General features: G+C 41.4%; 3 protein-coding genes across 6 annotated transcripts in view; 2 read left to right on the plus strand and 1 right to left on the minus strand.

The window, feature by feature from the left end:
- The window catches only part of tnrc6c1 (trinucleotide repeat containing adaptor 6C1), a 37,880-nt gene extending 31,997 nt beyond the window's left edge, over positions 1-5,883 (plus strand). For all 3 annotated transcript variants that reach the window (XM_026324276.2, XM_026324277.2, XM_026324278.1), the window contains one exon: positions 87-5,883. In XM_026324276.2, coding sequence (XP_026180061.2) covers positions 87-480 — 394 coding nt within the window. In that variant the 3' untranslated portion in view covers positions 481-5,883. The remainder of the gene's footprint in view (positions 1-86) is intronic.
- Positions 5,884-6,509: 626 nt separating this feature from the next.
- Positions 6,510-9,797, minus strand: LOC113140477 (uncharacterized). The gene is made up of 4 exons (XM_026324300.2): positions 9,157-9,797; positions 8,541-8,885; positions 8,330-8,436; positions 6,510-7,657 (listed from the first exon to the last, which is right to left on the minus strand). The coding sequence occupies exons 1-4, from the start codon at positions 9,203-9,205 to the stop codon at positions 7,451-7,453; spliced, it is 708 nt and encodes a 235-aa protein (XP_026180085.1). The 5' UTR covers positions 9,206-9,797; the 3' UTR covers positions 6,510-7,450.
- A 384-nt stretch (positions 9,798-10,181) lies between these two features.
- LOC113140473 (zona pellucida sperm-binding protein 3-like) lies at positions 10,182-12,877 on the plus strand. 2 transcript variants are annotated; one of them, XM_026324289.2, is made up of 10 exons: positions 10,182-10,733; positions 10,807-10,922; positions 10,996-11,099; positions 11,168-11,342; positions 11,492-11,609; positions 11,685-11,770; positions 11,850-12,013; positions 12,166-12,312; positions 12,402-12,485; positions 12,553-12,877. In XM_026324289.2, exons 1-10 carry the CDS (start codon positions 10,296-10,298, stop codon positions 12,846-12,848), a joined length of 1,728 nt encoding a protein of 575 aa, XP_026180074.1. In that variant the 5' UTR covers positions 10,182-10,295; the 3' UTR covers positions 12,849-12,877. The 2 variants fall into 2 exon arrangements, with proteins under 2 accessions (XP_026180074.1, XP_026180075.1); XM_026324290.2 differs by having other exon boundaries at positions 11,688-11,770.
- The last annotated feature ends 2,486 nt before the right edge of the window (positions 12,878-15,363 follow it).

A 15,363-nucleotide genomic window follows, 5' to 3' on the forward strand; every position in this document is an offset into this window, starting at 1 on the left:
TACGTCCTGTAATGCATTCCTTCAAAGTAGAGTTTTGGGAGTTTAACTTTTACTTTAACTATGTTTTTACTTTCATCTCTATCCAGGTGCGTGCTTGGGAACACCACCATCCTGGCAGAGTTTGCTGGGGAGGAGGAAGTGAACCGCTTCTTTGCACAGGGGCAGTCTCTGGGCGGAACAACCAGTTGGCAGGCCACTCCAAGCACCAATCAGACAAGGATGGGTGGGACTGGGTCCGGAGCCTCTCATCCGATTGGTCACTCACCTCACTGGAACAACAACAATGCCAGCAGCAGTAGCAGTAGTAGTGGCCTAGGAGCAAGCGGAGCAAACAAAGGTGGAGAGTTGCTATGGGGTGGCGTGCAGCAGTATTCTAGCCTGTGGGGACCCCCGACTGGAGAGGAGGGACGGGTAATGGGGAGTCCCACCCCAATCAATACGCTGCTGCCTGGGGACTTGCTGAGTGGGGAGTCCATGTAGGACAGACAAGCCCAGGCTAAACAAACACCAACAGGAGCAAAAACCTAGCAAATCAACGTGGAGATAATCAGTGTGGGTGTAACGGAGAAAAGGAGAGACGAGAGGAGGACGAGACTACTTCCTCGCTGCTCGCCCTTGTCAGCCTGCTCTACTCCTTTGTTTTTAATGACATTTCAATTTTTGTGTGTGTTTTTTGTTTTGTTTTTTTGTTTTTTGTTTTGTTTTTTGGCAATCTCAGCAAGAGATTTTGGTCACAGTGTTCAACCTTTACTTTTAGAGACATAGGAAGAAGTCTTTCACTCAACAAAAAGAACTTTTTACAGTACTGAACTTTTGACTCGCTGTGTGAAATGTACTTTAGTCAAACTGACACAATGACGAGTTGCCATCTTTAAACGTGCATAATCCCTCTCTGCCTTTTGAGGCAATCATACTGCACCTCAGAGATCCATGAACAATGCATCATTCCCAAAGTAAGACCCTTCAATCAGAGTGGTTGTTGAACTTTCAGCTGGTCCAGACTCGACATTTGTTTCTCTCAGCACTAATATTAGCCTTAACCTCTTTCCTGCCCTGCTATCCTCACTCACTCTGTATTTGGTGAAGAAAATACGGAAACTTGCACATTCTTATTTCTGAGCCAGTGAAACATGTGCGGAGAGTACATGCTGCTGCGGCTTCACCACAGCTCACAACTTCAGTGCATTTTTCCATGCAGATCAAGTTCCCACACAACGCTCAAAGGGAATGATGCAACTCTGTTTGCCTTGTTGAGGCGATTTATTTTTGAAGTGTATTTTTTTAATTATATTTCTTCTTGAACCATTGCAAACAAGCTAAGAAGTGATATTATTCAAATGTGTCTGTCAGTCCGATCTGGTAAGGGGGAGAGTTGTGAGCTCACCGCATGTACAGTTAAACACGTGATGGACGTGAAAACGAACCACTGCTATTACTATGGAACTGTAAAGACAAACACTTCAATGCACCTCAACTCATCTGCGGGAAATTCGCAGTTTGGTCTCAGTTTTGGACCCTCTCACTGATGTGGAAAAAACTCTATGGTGTGTAGTCAATGACCCCCTGCTTGCCTGCTCTACCCCCAAAACACCATTTCAAGTGATGTGCAATATAAGCCACAGACTCTACCATCCAAGCACCCTACCACGACCTCTCTAAGAAAGAGACTATAAGGAATGATTGAATCTGCCCCTCACCGCCCCATCCTAAAACTGTCACCACTACCCCTCATCCTGCCCCCAGAGTATGTGAGCTCAGGGGAGTAGCAAGCTGGTGTTTAAGCATCTTCAACCACAAGAATATCATATACACAAAGCACTTCTTCAGCCAGCCTACTCTCCACACTTATGTCAGTGATTAGTTTCATGGGCAATGGAGGAAACTGTGTGTGTGTGTGCGTGTTTGGGGAGAAGGCATCAAACCAAAATGAGAGGAGCCTGCTTTCCTTTTTACCCAGAAGACCAGATGACTTTTTTTTTCTTTTTGCCTAAATTTGGTCGAAAGGTATGGAGAAAACATATGTGAATATGGTTTATCACAGCACTTAGCAAGAGTCTCGCAGCCTGTTACACCCTTAATGCCAGTGGATAGAAGAAAGAAGAACACTGGCAAGTAAAAACTGAAAAAACTAAGACAAAAAAAGCAATCTGCTTAGTGGCTTCTCTATATACTTATTTTTTAACTTAACATGGATGTGAAGTTTTTTTGTTTTTTTTTTTGGGTTTGTTTGTTTTTTCAGTCCTTCTTCCCTCAAGTCAGTGGGACCAGGAAGGATGTCAAACATGGTAGCAAAGTGAAGGGAAATACAAAGAAAGAACTAACTCAACTGATGATGAGTGCAGCAGGGAAAGACCCCAAAGCACTTATCTTCACCCTCTTTTATCAAAGTAAATATCACTGTTACATTGCATACTTTGAAATCTTTAGCCTTGGTGTCAAGAACCGCTTGGTGTGTTTATGTTCTACTGGGTCCAGCAGGGAGGATCGCCATCTCTTTCGTCCTTTGTTTCATCTTCTTTCTATTGGAGGCCCTGCCAACCTGTGTGATAGTGTGGCCACTGAGTGCCTGCCTGCTGCAGAGTGCAGTGCCCTGCAGCAGCCCTCACTCCTCCTTCCCCCTTGCTCCCTGCCTCCCTGTGGGTCCCGACAGACTGACTTCCCTCCACTTCCTCCACCCCTGGGCCTCCAGGCCAAGAGCAGCTCTTTCAGAACTGGCCCACCTGTATTAAATTAACTACTACTGCTGCGCCAGAGTCTGTCCTCAGCAACCTCCACTTCCACTCTCTCTGTCTCTCTCCTGCAAAGATCACTTTAGCCAGAGATGGAGGTGTTTGATGTGTGTTTTTTTTTTTTTTCTTTTCACTTATAGATTTGCCGGTGTGAATTTTTATTTTGTTTTAAGAAGATTGCTGATATTGTTGCTGTTATCATTGATGATATAGTTAATGATTGTTTTCTGATAATGATTTTATGGCTTTTTAATATTGGTCTATATGCAGTGTTCAGCTTCTCTCTCCTGCCCCTCCCACTGTCTCAGAGACAATGTGTAGTTTAGAGGTACGCCTCAGCCATGCAGCAAGGTCATACGAAACACTGCAGATCTTATTAGAAAAGGCTGGTGGGGAAGTTCTTTATGTTGGAATCAGACAAGGGTTTGAAGAGTCAGATCAAGTGGGAAATGTTATGTAGGCATGTTATGTAGGGACACCAAACCTCCCCTCTACGTCTCATAACACACACATCCTTTAGTATTGGTGAGCCTCACTCACACTGGTGCTTTATGTTTAACTCTGGGAGCACTCAGTTTAGAACGCTTAGAACCACCTCAACTGATAACAGCCTTCCATTTCTATGCAAAGACGAGGAGGTGTTCATTCACAGCCATCTAGAAAATCACAGCCATCGCCTACATCTGCCAGTCTTCACTTTTCTCTCAACGTTTACTAGTTGGCAGCTTCCCCTGAAACTCCCCACACCCTGGATAGTAGATTGTAGGAGGCACTGAAGGAGCCTCTCTCCATGGCTTTAGTCTCCCACTGTATGGTCAGAGCTACTCGATGACACTAAATGACCTGCTGGAAGCACTAGTGGTTGGCAGACAGTCACCTCTTCAGTATTGTGCCAACTGATATACAAATATCTACTTCTGCTTTGCCATATCATGATTTATCTATGGTTTGATGAGACTTAAGTTCCTCTTCTTGCTGCAAGGGCGTATACCACAAGCTCCAGCTGTAGGAGTCTTGAGGAGAAGAAGGGCAGGACAGATGAATGGTGCTGGTCTTTCACCAATAGGGGACTGGAAATTTAGCGGAGGACCAGGCTGGAGGAGAAAGTGGGGGTTTGTCCTTGTATGTGTCTGTGCACTGTTTATGGGTCACATCGGGTACATCTCTTTAAAAACCAAAAACATTATTTTCTTCTTTATCATCAAGATTTTCACAAAAACTAGAAATTATTAAAAAAAAAAAGAAGTATGTTTCAGCTGTGCACTCTGAGGCTAAGATGTCCATGTTCTGTTTCTCTGCAAGCTGCCGCCTTTTTCACCCTGTAAGGGCTCACACTCTGGGCCACAGCTGGGGAAGCTGTATCCAGGAGGTTCATTTTGGACCTCTGACCTGAAGGTCGTGCCAGCTGATATATCAGTTCATTTCTGCACATCTGGCAGATCAGCAGAAACACGGACAGACCTCAAGTTTGGTACCAAGTCTTAAATCTTGGGGGATTTGCCCTCTTCCAGAGTCGCTTTAGACTCACGTCATTCAGCAAAACAATCACTATTGCCTGTGTAGTTTGTTTGTGTGTTTGTTTGTTCCTGAAAACCTGCGTTTATTCCACACTGGACTTGAATCACAGAACTGGCGTTGAAGTGGGGAGTTGAATAGAGTGGGATGATGGATGACTGGGACAGAGGTCGAGTCTCAGATGTGCCCTGGATTTCTTGGCGCAGCACCAGCACTGAGAGCCCCGCCCTCTCCCACACCCCTCGCCTGCACACTTATCTACCTGTCTAGTGTTGGAAATTAGACGTGCTCCCTTTTTAAAAGTCACATGGACTCAAAGGCAACTGAAGTTCAAGCAAAATATGCTTCTCAATCATGGTTCAGACAAGGATCTGGGGCAGGGGCCCCTAAAAGAGTTGAATTAGCAAATCTCTCTTTAAAAAAAGACAAAAAACAAAAAAAAAAAAAACAAAACAAAGGCCTGGGTTGAATATGCACATGCTAGTTCATATACACTATACAACCAAGAGTACATTATGGGTGTACAGTATGTGTGTATATGGCTAGTTCTCTCTGTTTTCCACTTAGCCTAAGCCTTTCCCCTTTACCTGCCCTGGCTTCAACCCTTACCCTGTGTGTCCTCTACAATATATTTCCCAGAAGACAAGATCATAAACATATCAGAGTAATACAAAATAATGAAAACTAATACTTGAATCAAAAGAAGCGCCAATAATGTAATGTGAACACTTTTTGTAGTGGTTTTTTGTCTCATTCATACACTTCAGAGATTTTTGATAGCGTCAGTTCAGAGTGAATTAAATTTGAAATACGAGTGTTGTTGAAAGATCGATATAAAGGCAAATTTACATCTGTTGTTTGAGTGTTTGCACAAGGCTGCTTGTACTGTATGTTGAGTGAATGAATGTTTAGTGTGGTAGGTGAAAATACGTATGCCTGATTATAGCGGAGGAATTTCCGCCAATGTTTCATTTCAATTCAGTATACTTTTTATTGTTTGTTTGTTTTTTGTTTTGTTTTGTTTTTTTTGCTTGTCAAATATATATTCTGATGTTAATTATTACTAGCCTCTAGCGTTGCACTGAGTGTCAGCCTCACCCCTCATCCAGCTAAATGAACAACATGATACAAGTACTGAGGGGGGATGGGGACAGTTCATGTGTAAATGTTTACTCAAGGACTAAAATAAGTGTGTTTTTAAAATGTAATGTTTATCTACCTTAGTGGCTTCATTGTGGAATAATCCAAGAAAGTATGGATCATAATTGAGTATTGCACCATTTTTCAGACTATAAACTAAAAAAAACAAGAAAACCTGAAAAAAATCACATATGTATAAAAAAAAATGCAGCAAAAAAAAAAAAAAAAGTATTTTGCAGACTTGTGGCCATAGACTGAGGTAGAAGGACTTCAGCTCTCCCAAATCTGGGCAACTGAGAGAGTGAAGGACAAGACATCAGACTGAGCCTTGGCTTCTAGGGCTCACTTCAGAGGTGCCTACCTTTTGGGTTTGTTAGCTTTCATTTTGTTTTCACTTATTTACAATTCACCCATGTTGTCATTTGTTTTCCTGCAAGGCCACTGACAGTTTACAAACACTTTGTTTTGTTCTGGAGTTCAAAAAAAAAAAAAAAAAAAATCATCGACACAAAGGAATTAAACCATGGGAATGTTGGAAAAAGACAAAAAAGGACACATGCTTCCATTTTTAAAAAAAGTGCAGCACTTCACAGAATGAAGATTTATTGTGCTACTTTCAGAACTCTGGGATTGAACAGTGTTGTCTTGTTCTGTTTAACCTTCTTTGTTCTGTGTTAATGTTGATTTCATGGACTATCTGAAGCCTGTATTTTTTATGTTGGTTATATATATTTTTTTCCTTTATAGAAAAAAAAAGAAAAGAAAAAAAGACATAATTGCTCACTATCTTGCACACACAAAAAAATGGATCTTGTCTCAGGAAGGCCAGGGTTCCAGAGTACCAACTCCACGCCATTTTAATGTACATTTTTATGATGAATTAAAAAAAAAAAGGATGATTTAAAAGAAAAAAAATTCTAAGCACTGAAAGTTATGGATTACAGATGAAGAGAAAATACCTTTGTTTCTAAATCTGTAGCAGTTACATAATAACCAAATAATGGACTTTAAATGAAAATGGAGTGCTTTATATATAAATCTATATATTAAATTGCTTTACATTTAAAAACAAACAATGGTCAATAATTTTGATTGTTAAAAAAAGACAGTGAATAACATGCAAAATGCTGTATGTTTGAATCTTTATTGTGTTTTCTTAATGAGGTCCCGTCCTGACTGAATCAGGAACATTGTGCATTACTCTTTCTTTCCTCTTTCTCTCTCTGTCTCTCTCATTCTCCCACAGCGGGTATTATTAATAGATAAATCAGACTTTTGTGGAACATTTTTCACATTTTTCGAGGATGTTTGTAAAACATGAGCTGGTTGTAAAGGATCATGAATCTATGCACAAGTGTTGGGTGGTGGAAGATGGGGATTTTATGGCCTACTTCTTGAGTGGCTGAACTATTGCAGGGGTTTTGGGGATCTAATGGGTTTTATTTGCTTTTTGTTTGTTTTTTTGTTGTTTGTTTGTTTGTTTGTTTGTTTGTTTTAAGGGGTGGCAGGAGGTGGAGAGGTGATTCATGCTGATCCCTCCACCTCCAGCTTCCTTGTCCTGATTCAGATTGACCTAGCGCTACATCGCCATGCTGTGTATTCCTAAAACCAATGAGCGTCTCACTCTTTAGCACTGTGGGATTCTAGCCTGTCACCCTCTTGGGTTTTTTTTTTTTTTGCTCAGTTGTTAAGGTTTTTGGAGGGTGGGGGTGATAAGAGGTTAGGGCTGCTTTTTGGCCATTTTTGTTTTTGAAATATTAAGTAAAAATGTCTGTACTGAGATTTAATGAGAAGTCAGTGGCTTGTAATGTTTTATTTTTTTCTCTGTATATCTCTTTCTCCTCATAGAATGTGATTGTTAAATGACATGCACCGAAACAATGTTTTCATGAACTATGGAGCTTCTTTCAAATATTAATAAAATAGCATTTTTTTCTTGGCTGTTAAAAATGGAACATGTGGGTGTTCAGTGTTTGTCTCTCCACACCCAGGAGTGTGGGGCACCTCAGTTCGTGTTGTATTTCCTTTACGTTTGCTGCACCATTTGTTTGATGCCAGAAGTCATGTCAGGCTCTGATGGCGAGCTGTCTGGGGCTTGCATAGTAGTCGTCCTGTGGGTGTAGGATGTTGGGGTTTGCATACACAGGAAAACTGACTTCCTCCAGATGTGAGGGGGCCTCCGGGTTATTTTCAGGGATTCCGTCACTCTGCTGCTTCCTGGTCATTTCCTCATAGATAGGAACAGGAGGCTTTGGTCTGTGGTGATGCCACACCTTCAGCAACACATAGCATGTCTTACTATTTATTTACAGTTTGGCACATCAGTACACTTCCTAACATGATGATCATTTTCAGAACCCATTTTTTTGTTGGCTGACTTCTGATCTTTGTTTTTTGTGACTTTAAGATCACAAAAAAGGACTCGACTAAGTATTTGCAAAAATGAGAACCATTAAGCAAAATGGCTTGAATGATTAATTGTTTACGAGTAATAATGTCAGCAAACAGCAACATTGTCCTTTATTAAACTAAGGTAATAAATTCATATAATTTGACAGACATCTCAACATGAAGTGTGAGGTGTTGTGCACTTTTAGGCCAGTAAGAGCCAGTTTTTGTCCTCCACTTTTGAAGAGTCACTACAGAGAAAATAAAGACATTAACCACTGGGAGGCCTGTTAAAGCTCACATCTTTTCCCTTATTTTGAGCCATGCAGAAAAAGTCCCAGCAGCAATTTTATTTTACTTCTTCAGTAAAAACAGCCGCTACATTATTTGACATTAAATGTTCCAGCTGCTTTAATATTTACAGTCACTACCTGAAAAGTTTGGCCAGTTGTAAACACAACGAAGCTTTGTGATGTGATGAGAGCATAAGTCATACAGAATGTAATCTAAAAGTCATTGAACTGCAGTGTTACATGTGAAATGAGAATAATACTCACACATATCTCTGTAGCCAGACAGCTGAGTGTGAGCAGAAGAATCCCTGCTGCTACAAAGATGGCCAGGAGCAGAGGAAGGTAACTGGGAGAGCAGCGGCATTGCATCCCTGTACCACAAACACCACTGCACATTGAAATCTGAACGTGGTTAAGTTTAACTCTGGTGATGTTAGTATTGTGATATTGTGAGATTTTTTTTTTTACCACATACCTTCTTCCACAAACAAGAAAACCTTCTGTGCACTGAGGATGAGGTCAGAGCTCTCCTGGTTTCTGTAGCTCATCTCCCACATGTACAGTCCTGTGTCACTGTGGTGTAACTGGGATATGGTCACATTGACCTGCGGAGAGTCCAGTCCTCCTTTGAGCTGCAGACGTCCCCTGTGCTCCGGGTTTACCCTGAGATCGCTGCCCTTGGCCACGGACAGCAGGGTCGTCTGGCTCTGGGCACCACGGTGGTGCAGGGTGAGGCCCATCAGGTTCCCCTGCTGAGGGGAACAGGAGAGCTCCAGGGTCTGACTCTGCTTCAGTTGCCTGAAAATCAACTCTGCACAGGCTGGAAAAGTAACGTCTGTGTCAGTTCCAGTTTTTAAACTGCTGCTAGTTGTTTCTTCACTTTCTTCTACAGTGAAATTTCTCATTTACCACTAAGTAAATTGCCATAAATTTAGCACATTGGTTGTTCCCAGACGATGAACATGGTAAATATTGTAGCTGCTAAATATCAGAACTCATCAGTCTTGGCACAGTGAGCATGTTAGGTTGCTGATGTTAGTATTTGTCTCTCACACGGCTCCTGTATATCTGGTGAAAAAAATTGGTCTTACCTTCAAAGAACTGAATGAAAATGAGGACATATGCCAACTTTGTCTTCATGGCCTTTTCAGTTGTAATGCACTAGAACGACGACAAAGCTGGCTCATAATATACTCCTGTGTCCGTCAGGCTCCTGTGAGACTTTATGGACACTGTATTTATTGTTCTTCACCTCAAAGCAGGAAGAGGTCTTCAAAGCTGTAATGTGGTCTTGGTCAGGATGTCCCTCTTTAAGGTTTTCCTCCACTAGATACACACCACCTACATCTAAACCCAAGCAGTACTGAAAAATTCAGCTCTCCTTAAAGTGGGTGTCCCAGATTTGATGAGATAGCCTGATAATGAGCAGAACAGTGAAAAAGATCTGAGCTCCTCACTAACTTATACCATCAGATAATGATGGTATCGTTGGATATGAATATCACTTTCATTATGTTTCACCAAATATGTCTGGTGTTTGTGAGATCAGTATCAGAAATGTAGTTCAAAGGCAGACCAGTAAACCACAACACCAGCGGAAGTAGGTCGGTAAGTTTAGCATTCTCTGAATTTGCACATATTGCTGCACAATATGTATAGATCCTTGACGAAGCTGAAAACAGGAAACAGCTCTTAGTGACAAAAAAGCTGAAAATATACTTGACAGCCTACAATGCAGTTCTACCCAAAAATATGGCTAAAAATCTATTCAAAATAAAGAGACATAAACATCTGAACGTGTGAATCCCAACTGTAGTTCACAGTCAAAGAATGAAACCTCTGAAATAACAGATGTTAAATCTCCACATGCTGCATGGACTGTAACATGGGCCTATTTTTAACGCCACTTAAATTAGTTTATATTCTTTTGTGTAAATTATGTGGAGGCATTTCTCTGTTGCATTCTTTGTTGAATATAAGCTGCTGATTCACTGTGGGGACCTATAAAGAAGCAGTTAGGCTTGGACTGATTAATAACCAGTAGGATCAAATATGTGGAGATTTGTAAAAACCTCTACACCTTCAAATGGAAAGTCCCTTCATTTACATCCTGATCAGACCTGAGTCCACTTTTACTGACAAGAGACTCCGACCAATTGTCAGACAATGAGCAGATAATTGGCGTCAGGTGTGCAGAGCTGCTCTGCGTAAATTAAATGCTGCGCCGCACATGTGTCTGGCTCAGAGAGGAGTGTTTGCCGTCCGAGTCCGTTCGCTATTTTCAGTGTTATTTATGGAGTCCGTGGTTGTTTGGGTTAACTTCCTTATTGGACTCTTTTTATCTGGATTCTGTATCCGAGCATCTTTTGCTGTTGTGCCAACACTTTACAACCAGCATGCTTTATTTCAGAGACCTCGTCTTATTTCGTTCAAACAGCAGCAGGCTCCAGTTGAGGAGCGAAAGAAGGTGAATACTGTCAGAGTGACCTGCCACCCAGACGCGCTGGAGCTTGTAATCAAAGCTGACCTGTTTGGAGTTGGGGCCCCTGTAAACGGCGACGACTTGCGTCTTGGAGTGGGGCACGATGATTTCTGTAGAGCTACGGCGTCTTCAGAAGATGAGTACAGAATCGTTGTTGGACTAATGGACTGTGGAACCAAACACTGGGTAATGAATGAATTGCATTTCGGACACTTAAATACATTATAATGCGCGGTCTGAAACTGTCTGCTGTCCATAGATGATCGAAGATTCCCTGGTCTACACAAACCTCCTCCTTTATTCTCCCGAGGCCTCTCCAGATGGGCTGATTCGGATGGATGAAGCTGTAGTGCCAATTGAGTGCCGTTATGAAAGGTGCGTCTGAAGCATTTCTTTAAAAAGACCATTGAGCTGCAGTGTCACTTCAAAATGTTTTTCTGTTTCTCAGGAAGTACAGTTTGTCCAGTGCGTCACTCATACCCACCTGGATCCCTTTCACTTCGACACAAAGTGTAGTGGAGACCTTGGCATTTACCCTGAGAGTCATGACAGGTGAGTTTGAGCCACTTCTCAAGCTGTTTTTGTCTTGAACTGTACTCATTACTCTGATTCTTGTGCAGATGACTGGCTGTATAAAAGAAGCGTGAATGTGTTTTACCTCGGTGAGCCCATCAGCATGGAAGCCTCTGTCAGAGTTGGACATCATGTAGGGCTCAGAGTGTTTGTGAGCAGCTGTGTGGCTACACTCAACCCAGACACATACTCTGTTCCCAGATATGTCTTCATTGAAAACGGGTGAGCACCTGGAACAATTGGAGTGCCACTGAAATTTTAAGTTTGAAGCTGAGAAAGTCGAGGGTGTGGGATTAACCAGACCTTTGTCCTGCTGGTTGTTGTACATGAATGCAATGGTACAGCAGTCTTGACTTTCCCTTCTTTCATAGGTGCTTGATTGACTCACAAGTTCCAGGTTCAAAGTCCCACTTTGTACCCAGGACACACAGTAACAAGCTCCAGTTGGTCATTGATGCCTTCAGGTTTCATAATGAGGACAGAGGAGAGGTGAGCTTCATATTTAGATTAGGACATAATTGTACATTTTGTACTTTTTCCACATTTGGATTTTTTTTTCTCCTGCAGCTTTACATCACGTGTCACCTGCGTGCTGTACTGTTAAATGATGCAGAGGCACCTGATAAAGCCTGTACTCTTATAAATGGAAGGCAAGTTATAAGCCAGTGACTGTCAAATTCCAGTTGAAAAAAAAACAAATGTGTGCTGAAACATGACAATCCTTTTCAGATGGCGGTCAGCTGATGGTAATGACTTCTTATGTGGCCAGTGTCAAAGCCAGAATAAAGCCAGTAGTACTGGCAGTGAGCCCAGCAGCTTGGGAAAGTTTGGGCCACGTGTGTTTGGGAAACCAGATGAACCGGAATATTTAAAAAGAGGTGGATTAAATAAACGTAAGAACATGGACTTCAGGGGAAGAAACTTGTGATACTGGTTCTGTGACATCCTGCACCACTACACTACACTACACTACACCACAGCAGTAGATGTCAGGCTTTACACATGTGGACTTGCTGTATCTAAAGATGCATCATTTGTCTGCCAGTGTGGGAACAGGAGGCAAGAGTGGGTCCAATGTTGGTGTTGCCAGCCAAACAGAAAACTGGAGAGGAGGTGCCTTCTGTTCACCATAAACTCAGCAGAGCAGGACTGTACAGCAGCCAGTGGAGAAGTGGAATAAAGGACAGAACTGGTAAAGGTTAAACTCCTGATCTTTGAAACAATATTAAGTTTGCTAATTTAGATCTATCTTGACCCCACGTTTTTGGGGGGGGTTCCTAGATCTGGATAAAGGCTTGTTTCCTGAATCACCATTGACATTGGACCTGGTGGATGAAGATGCCACAAGTCAAATGGATCTAAAAGGTAAAGAAAATCCTTAACTTCTACATTTATACCTGTAACATGTGATAACTTGTTTTTCTAATTCCAGAAACTGAAGTAGGAGATACAGAAGACGTTGACGAAGTTGTTGCATTTCCAGAAGACGTATCCCTCGACGTCACAGTGAAACCAGTGGTTGCAGAACTGGACAATGTCACAATGAAACCAGTGGTTGCAGAACTGGACAATGTCACAATGAAACCAGTGGTTGCAGAACTGGACAATGTCACAGCTGCCTTCAGTAACATCAGGACCACCACCCAGTTTAATCCAAATGTAACTTCACTGTCAAATACAACTACAGAAGATTCTGTAGTTTCAAATGTAAATGAGCCAAAGAGATAATAAAATCAGAACCATGCTTGTCGTTTGAATTACCTTCATGGTTGGTTAATGCTATCGTCCTGGACTGTTCTTCTGAAGGTTTAATCAGCTGAATGTGGAAGTAAAAACATTTCTAGCTGCAAGCATATGGGAGTAAGGCATTGAGGGGGTTAAAGGTAGAGGCTTGTAAATGTCTGCATAGTGACTCTACTGGTAAACCTGCAAGGTGTTAAGCACTTTCCCATGGGACATCTGGGTACCAAGCAATGTTTCTTTAGCATGACAAGCTCATTTGTTTTTTAAGATAACACTTAAATTAAGTTGTACCTGATCTGACCTACTCAACATGTTAGAAGTGAAAGCATGTTTCTAGACGCAAGTGGGAATTTTAGTCATTTGATGTTTGAGCATCCCACTGTACACTAAAGCCAAGTGTGGTATAATGCATTTTACAATTTCAAAGTGCTACAACTCGAATAAAACCAAGAGCAACAAAAACAATGCAGTGTTCAGCATGTTTTTTTTGTTCCAGTTGGACCAAGCAGTTTATGTTCAGCAATGCCCACAAAAGTTAATTACATGTCAGTGCTATGAAAAATGTGATTTAAAGAGGAATGATAGCACATATGCTAAATCAAAGACATGGGTAGTATTCAGGGTCATCCGAATGTACTAGGTCTGATAGAGATTTCAGGCTTTGTTTACACACTGGAGATCTCCCCCTTGGAATTATAAAGTTCTGACATTTATCAAAATTTACTCATGTATTCCTGTTCTTGGGTAACTTATAAACATATAAAGTGTATTTTTAAGTTTTGTGCATTTTCAGACTTTTTATCTGTAAAACAAAAGTTTTATTTGCGAAATCAAGTTCTCTCTTGTTTGAATAAGGTTGTACCTGTTAGCCAATCAGAACTCGGAGTGCACACAAGAGGACCAATCAGGTTCCACTTCCTTCTGGCGTTGCACTCCCCCAAAGGAACAGTTGAGCTTGGCAGATAACATGGCTGTGTGGAGCAAAGCAGCTCAGCCACGGCGCCTGAGGAATATGAAAGCGGGGGATGTCATAGAGGCGATATCGTGGAGGACAGCAGTCCAGATGCCAGGCAAGTCCAGTGTTGTCTTTGAACTGTTCCAGGTCTTGTTGAAGTTAGTTTATATTGTTAGCTAAGTTAGCTCGCTAGCTAACGCTAACGTGTGCTGACGCTCGGTGCCAAGTGCTGCCTCGTAAGGTTGTGTTTGTTAGGACACGTTACCGTTTCCAGCTTGTGTTTGATCAGTGTCCATACACTCTTCATTACCTGACGTCCATCGTTTAATATAAGACCAAACAAACGCACAAGGACCTGGGCACCCACGTCTGTCTTACGACGAGCAAAGCTAACAGTTAACGTCACGTTGCTCCCTGAAAGGTGAAGTTTGAAGTTCGATATTTGACAGATTCACCTCCTCCATAAGAAACAGGGCCCGTAACTTCAGGTTTTACCCCGTAGGAGAAGCTTGTTTCCTCACTGAGTCGGGAGCCGATTTAGGGACCGTCACTCAATAATTGACAAAGAGGAAACAAAAGATAAAAATTTACCAAAAAAAGAAAAAAACATGTTTTTATGTTATACGAAAAATAAAAAGGTCGGTGGTCATTGAAATTATTAATAAATTAAAATTCACAAAATTATGTATAATTTTTAGGCCACGTGTGAGCACACAAGACACACCTCACTTCATTAATTTTTTAATGACTTTTTGTATTTAATAATTGACATATTTGCTCAATAGCTTCTAGTTCATGTGACCTGGTGACTCAAAATTATGCATAATTTAGTGGCCTCATCTGTCTGCACAAGACACACCTTACAATTCAAAATATATCACCTAATTCTATTAAAATAGCTTGCTTGTGTTTTCTTTCATCTGCAGCTTGATGCTTCCTTCCTTCCTGTTTTACTATGATTTAAAGATGATTCAGTGAGCTATGTATGATCTGTACTATTAAAATATTGAGGAATCTATAATGGTATTTCTGTGCTCCTCTTCTTTTTAGATATTTATCACTTGCCAACTGAAAGCTACCTCTGACATGTGGAAGAGCAGCCCAGTCAACAAGGTCTGCAATTATGTGCACTCAAGGTAATTTCTTTTTTTTCTTTTCATGCATTGCAGCCAAAGAACAGTTTCTTATTTACCATACACACTGTTGCACAGCTGTCAAAAAGAACCTTTGCTTTCACCTTCACATGTTTTGGCAGATATTCAAAACATGCATTTCAGATTAGAAAGCTGTTATTAGAAACCCACTTAGCTCCACTTGCAGCAGTAAATCTGCAAAGCCTGCTTAAAGTCTTCGGTGTTGGAGGGTTACGTTATGTTACGAGTTGACTGGAAGATGGTTAATCCTTCAGGCAGCAAACATTATTCTCTATTCAGTCTTAGAAGCTGAGATTCCTCAGTAGTTTCATTATCCCCTTGTCAATGGCTTCTTTGAAAAACTTTGCTTTTGTTTTTCAGTGTGCTGTTAAGTTTCCTGTAACACTGTGTG

The sequence above is a fragment of the Mastacembelus armatus genome, chromosome 8, assembly GCF_900324485.2.
Source record: "Mastacembelus armatus chromosome 8, fMasArm1.2, whole genome shotgun sequence".
Classification (NCBI taxonomy): Eukaryota; Metazoa; Chordata; class Actinopteri; order Synbranchiformes; family Mastacembelidae; genus Mastacembelus; species Mastacembelus armatus.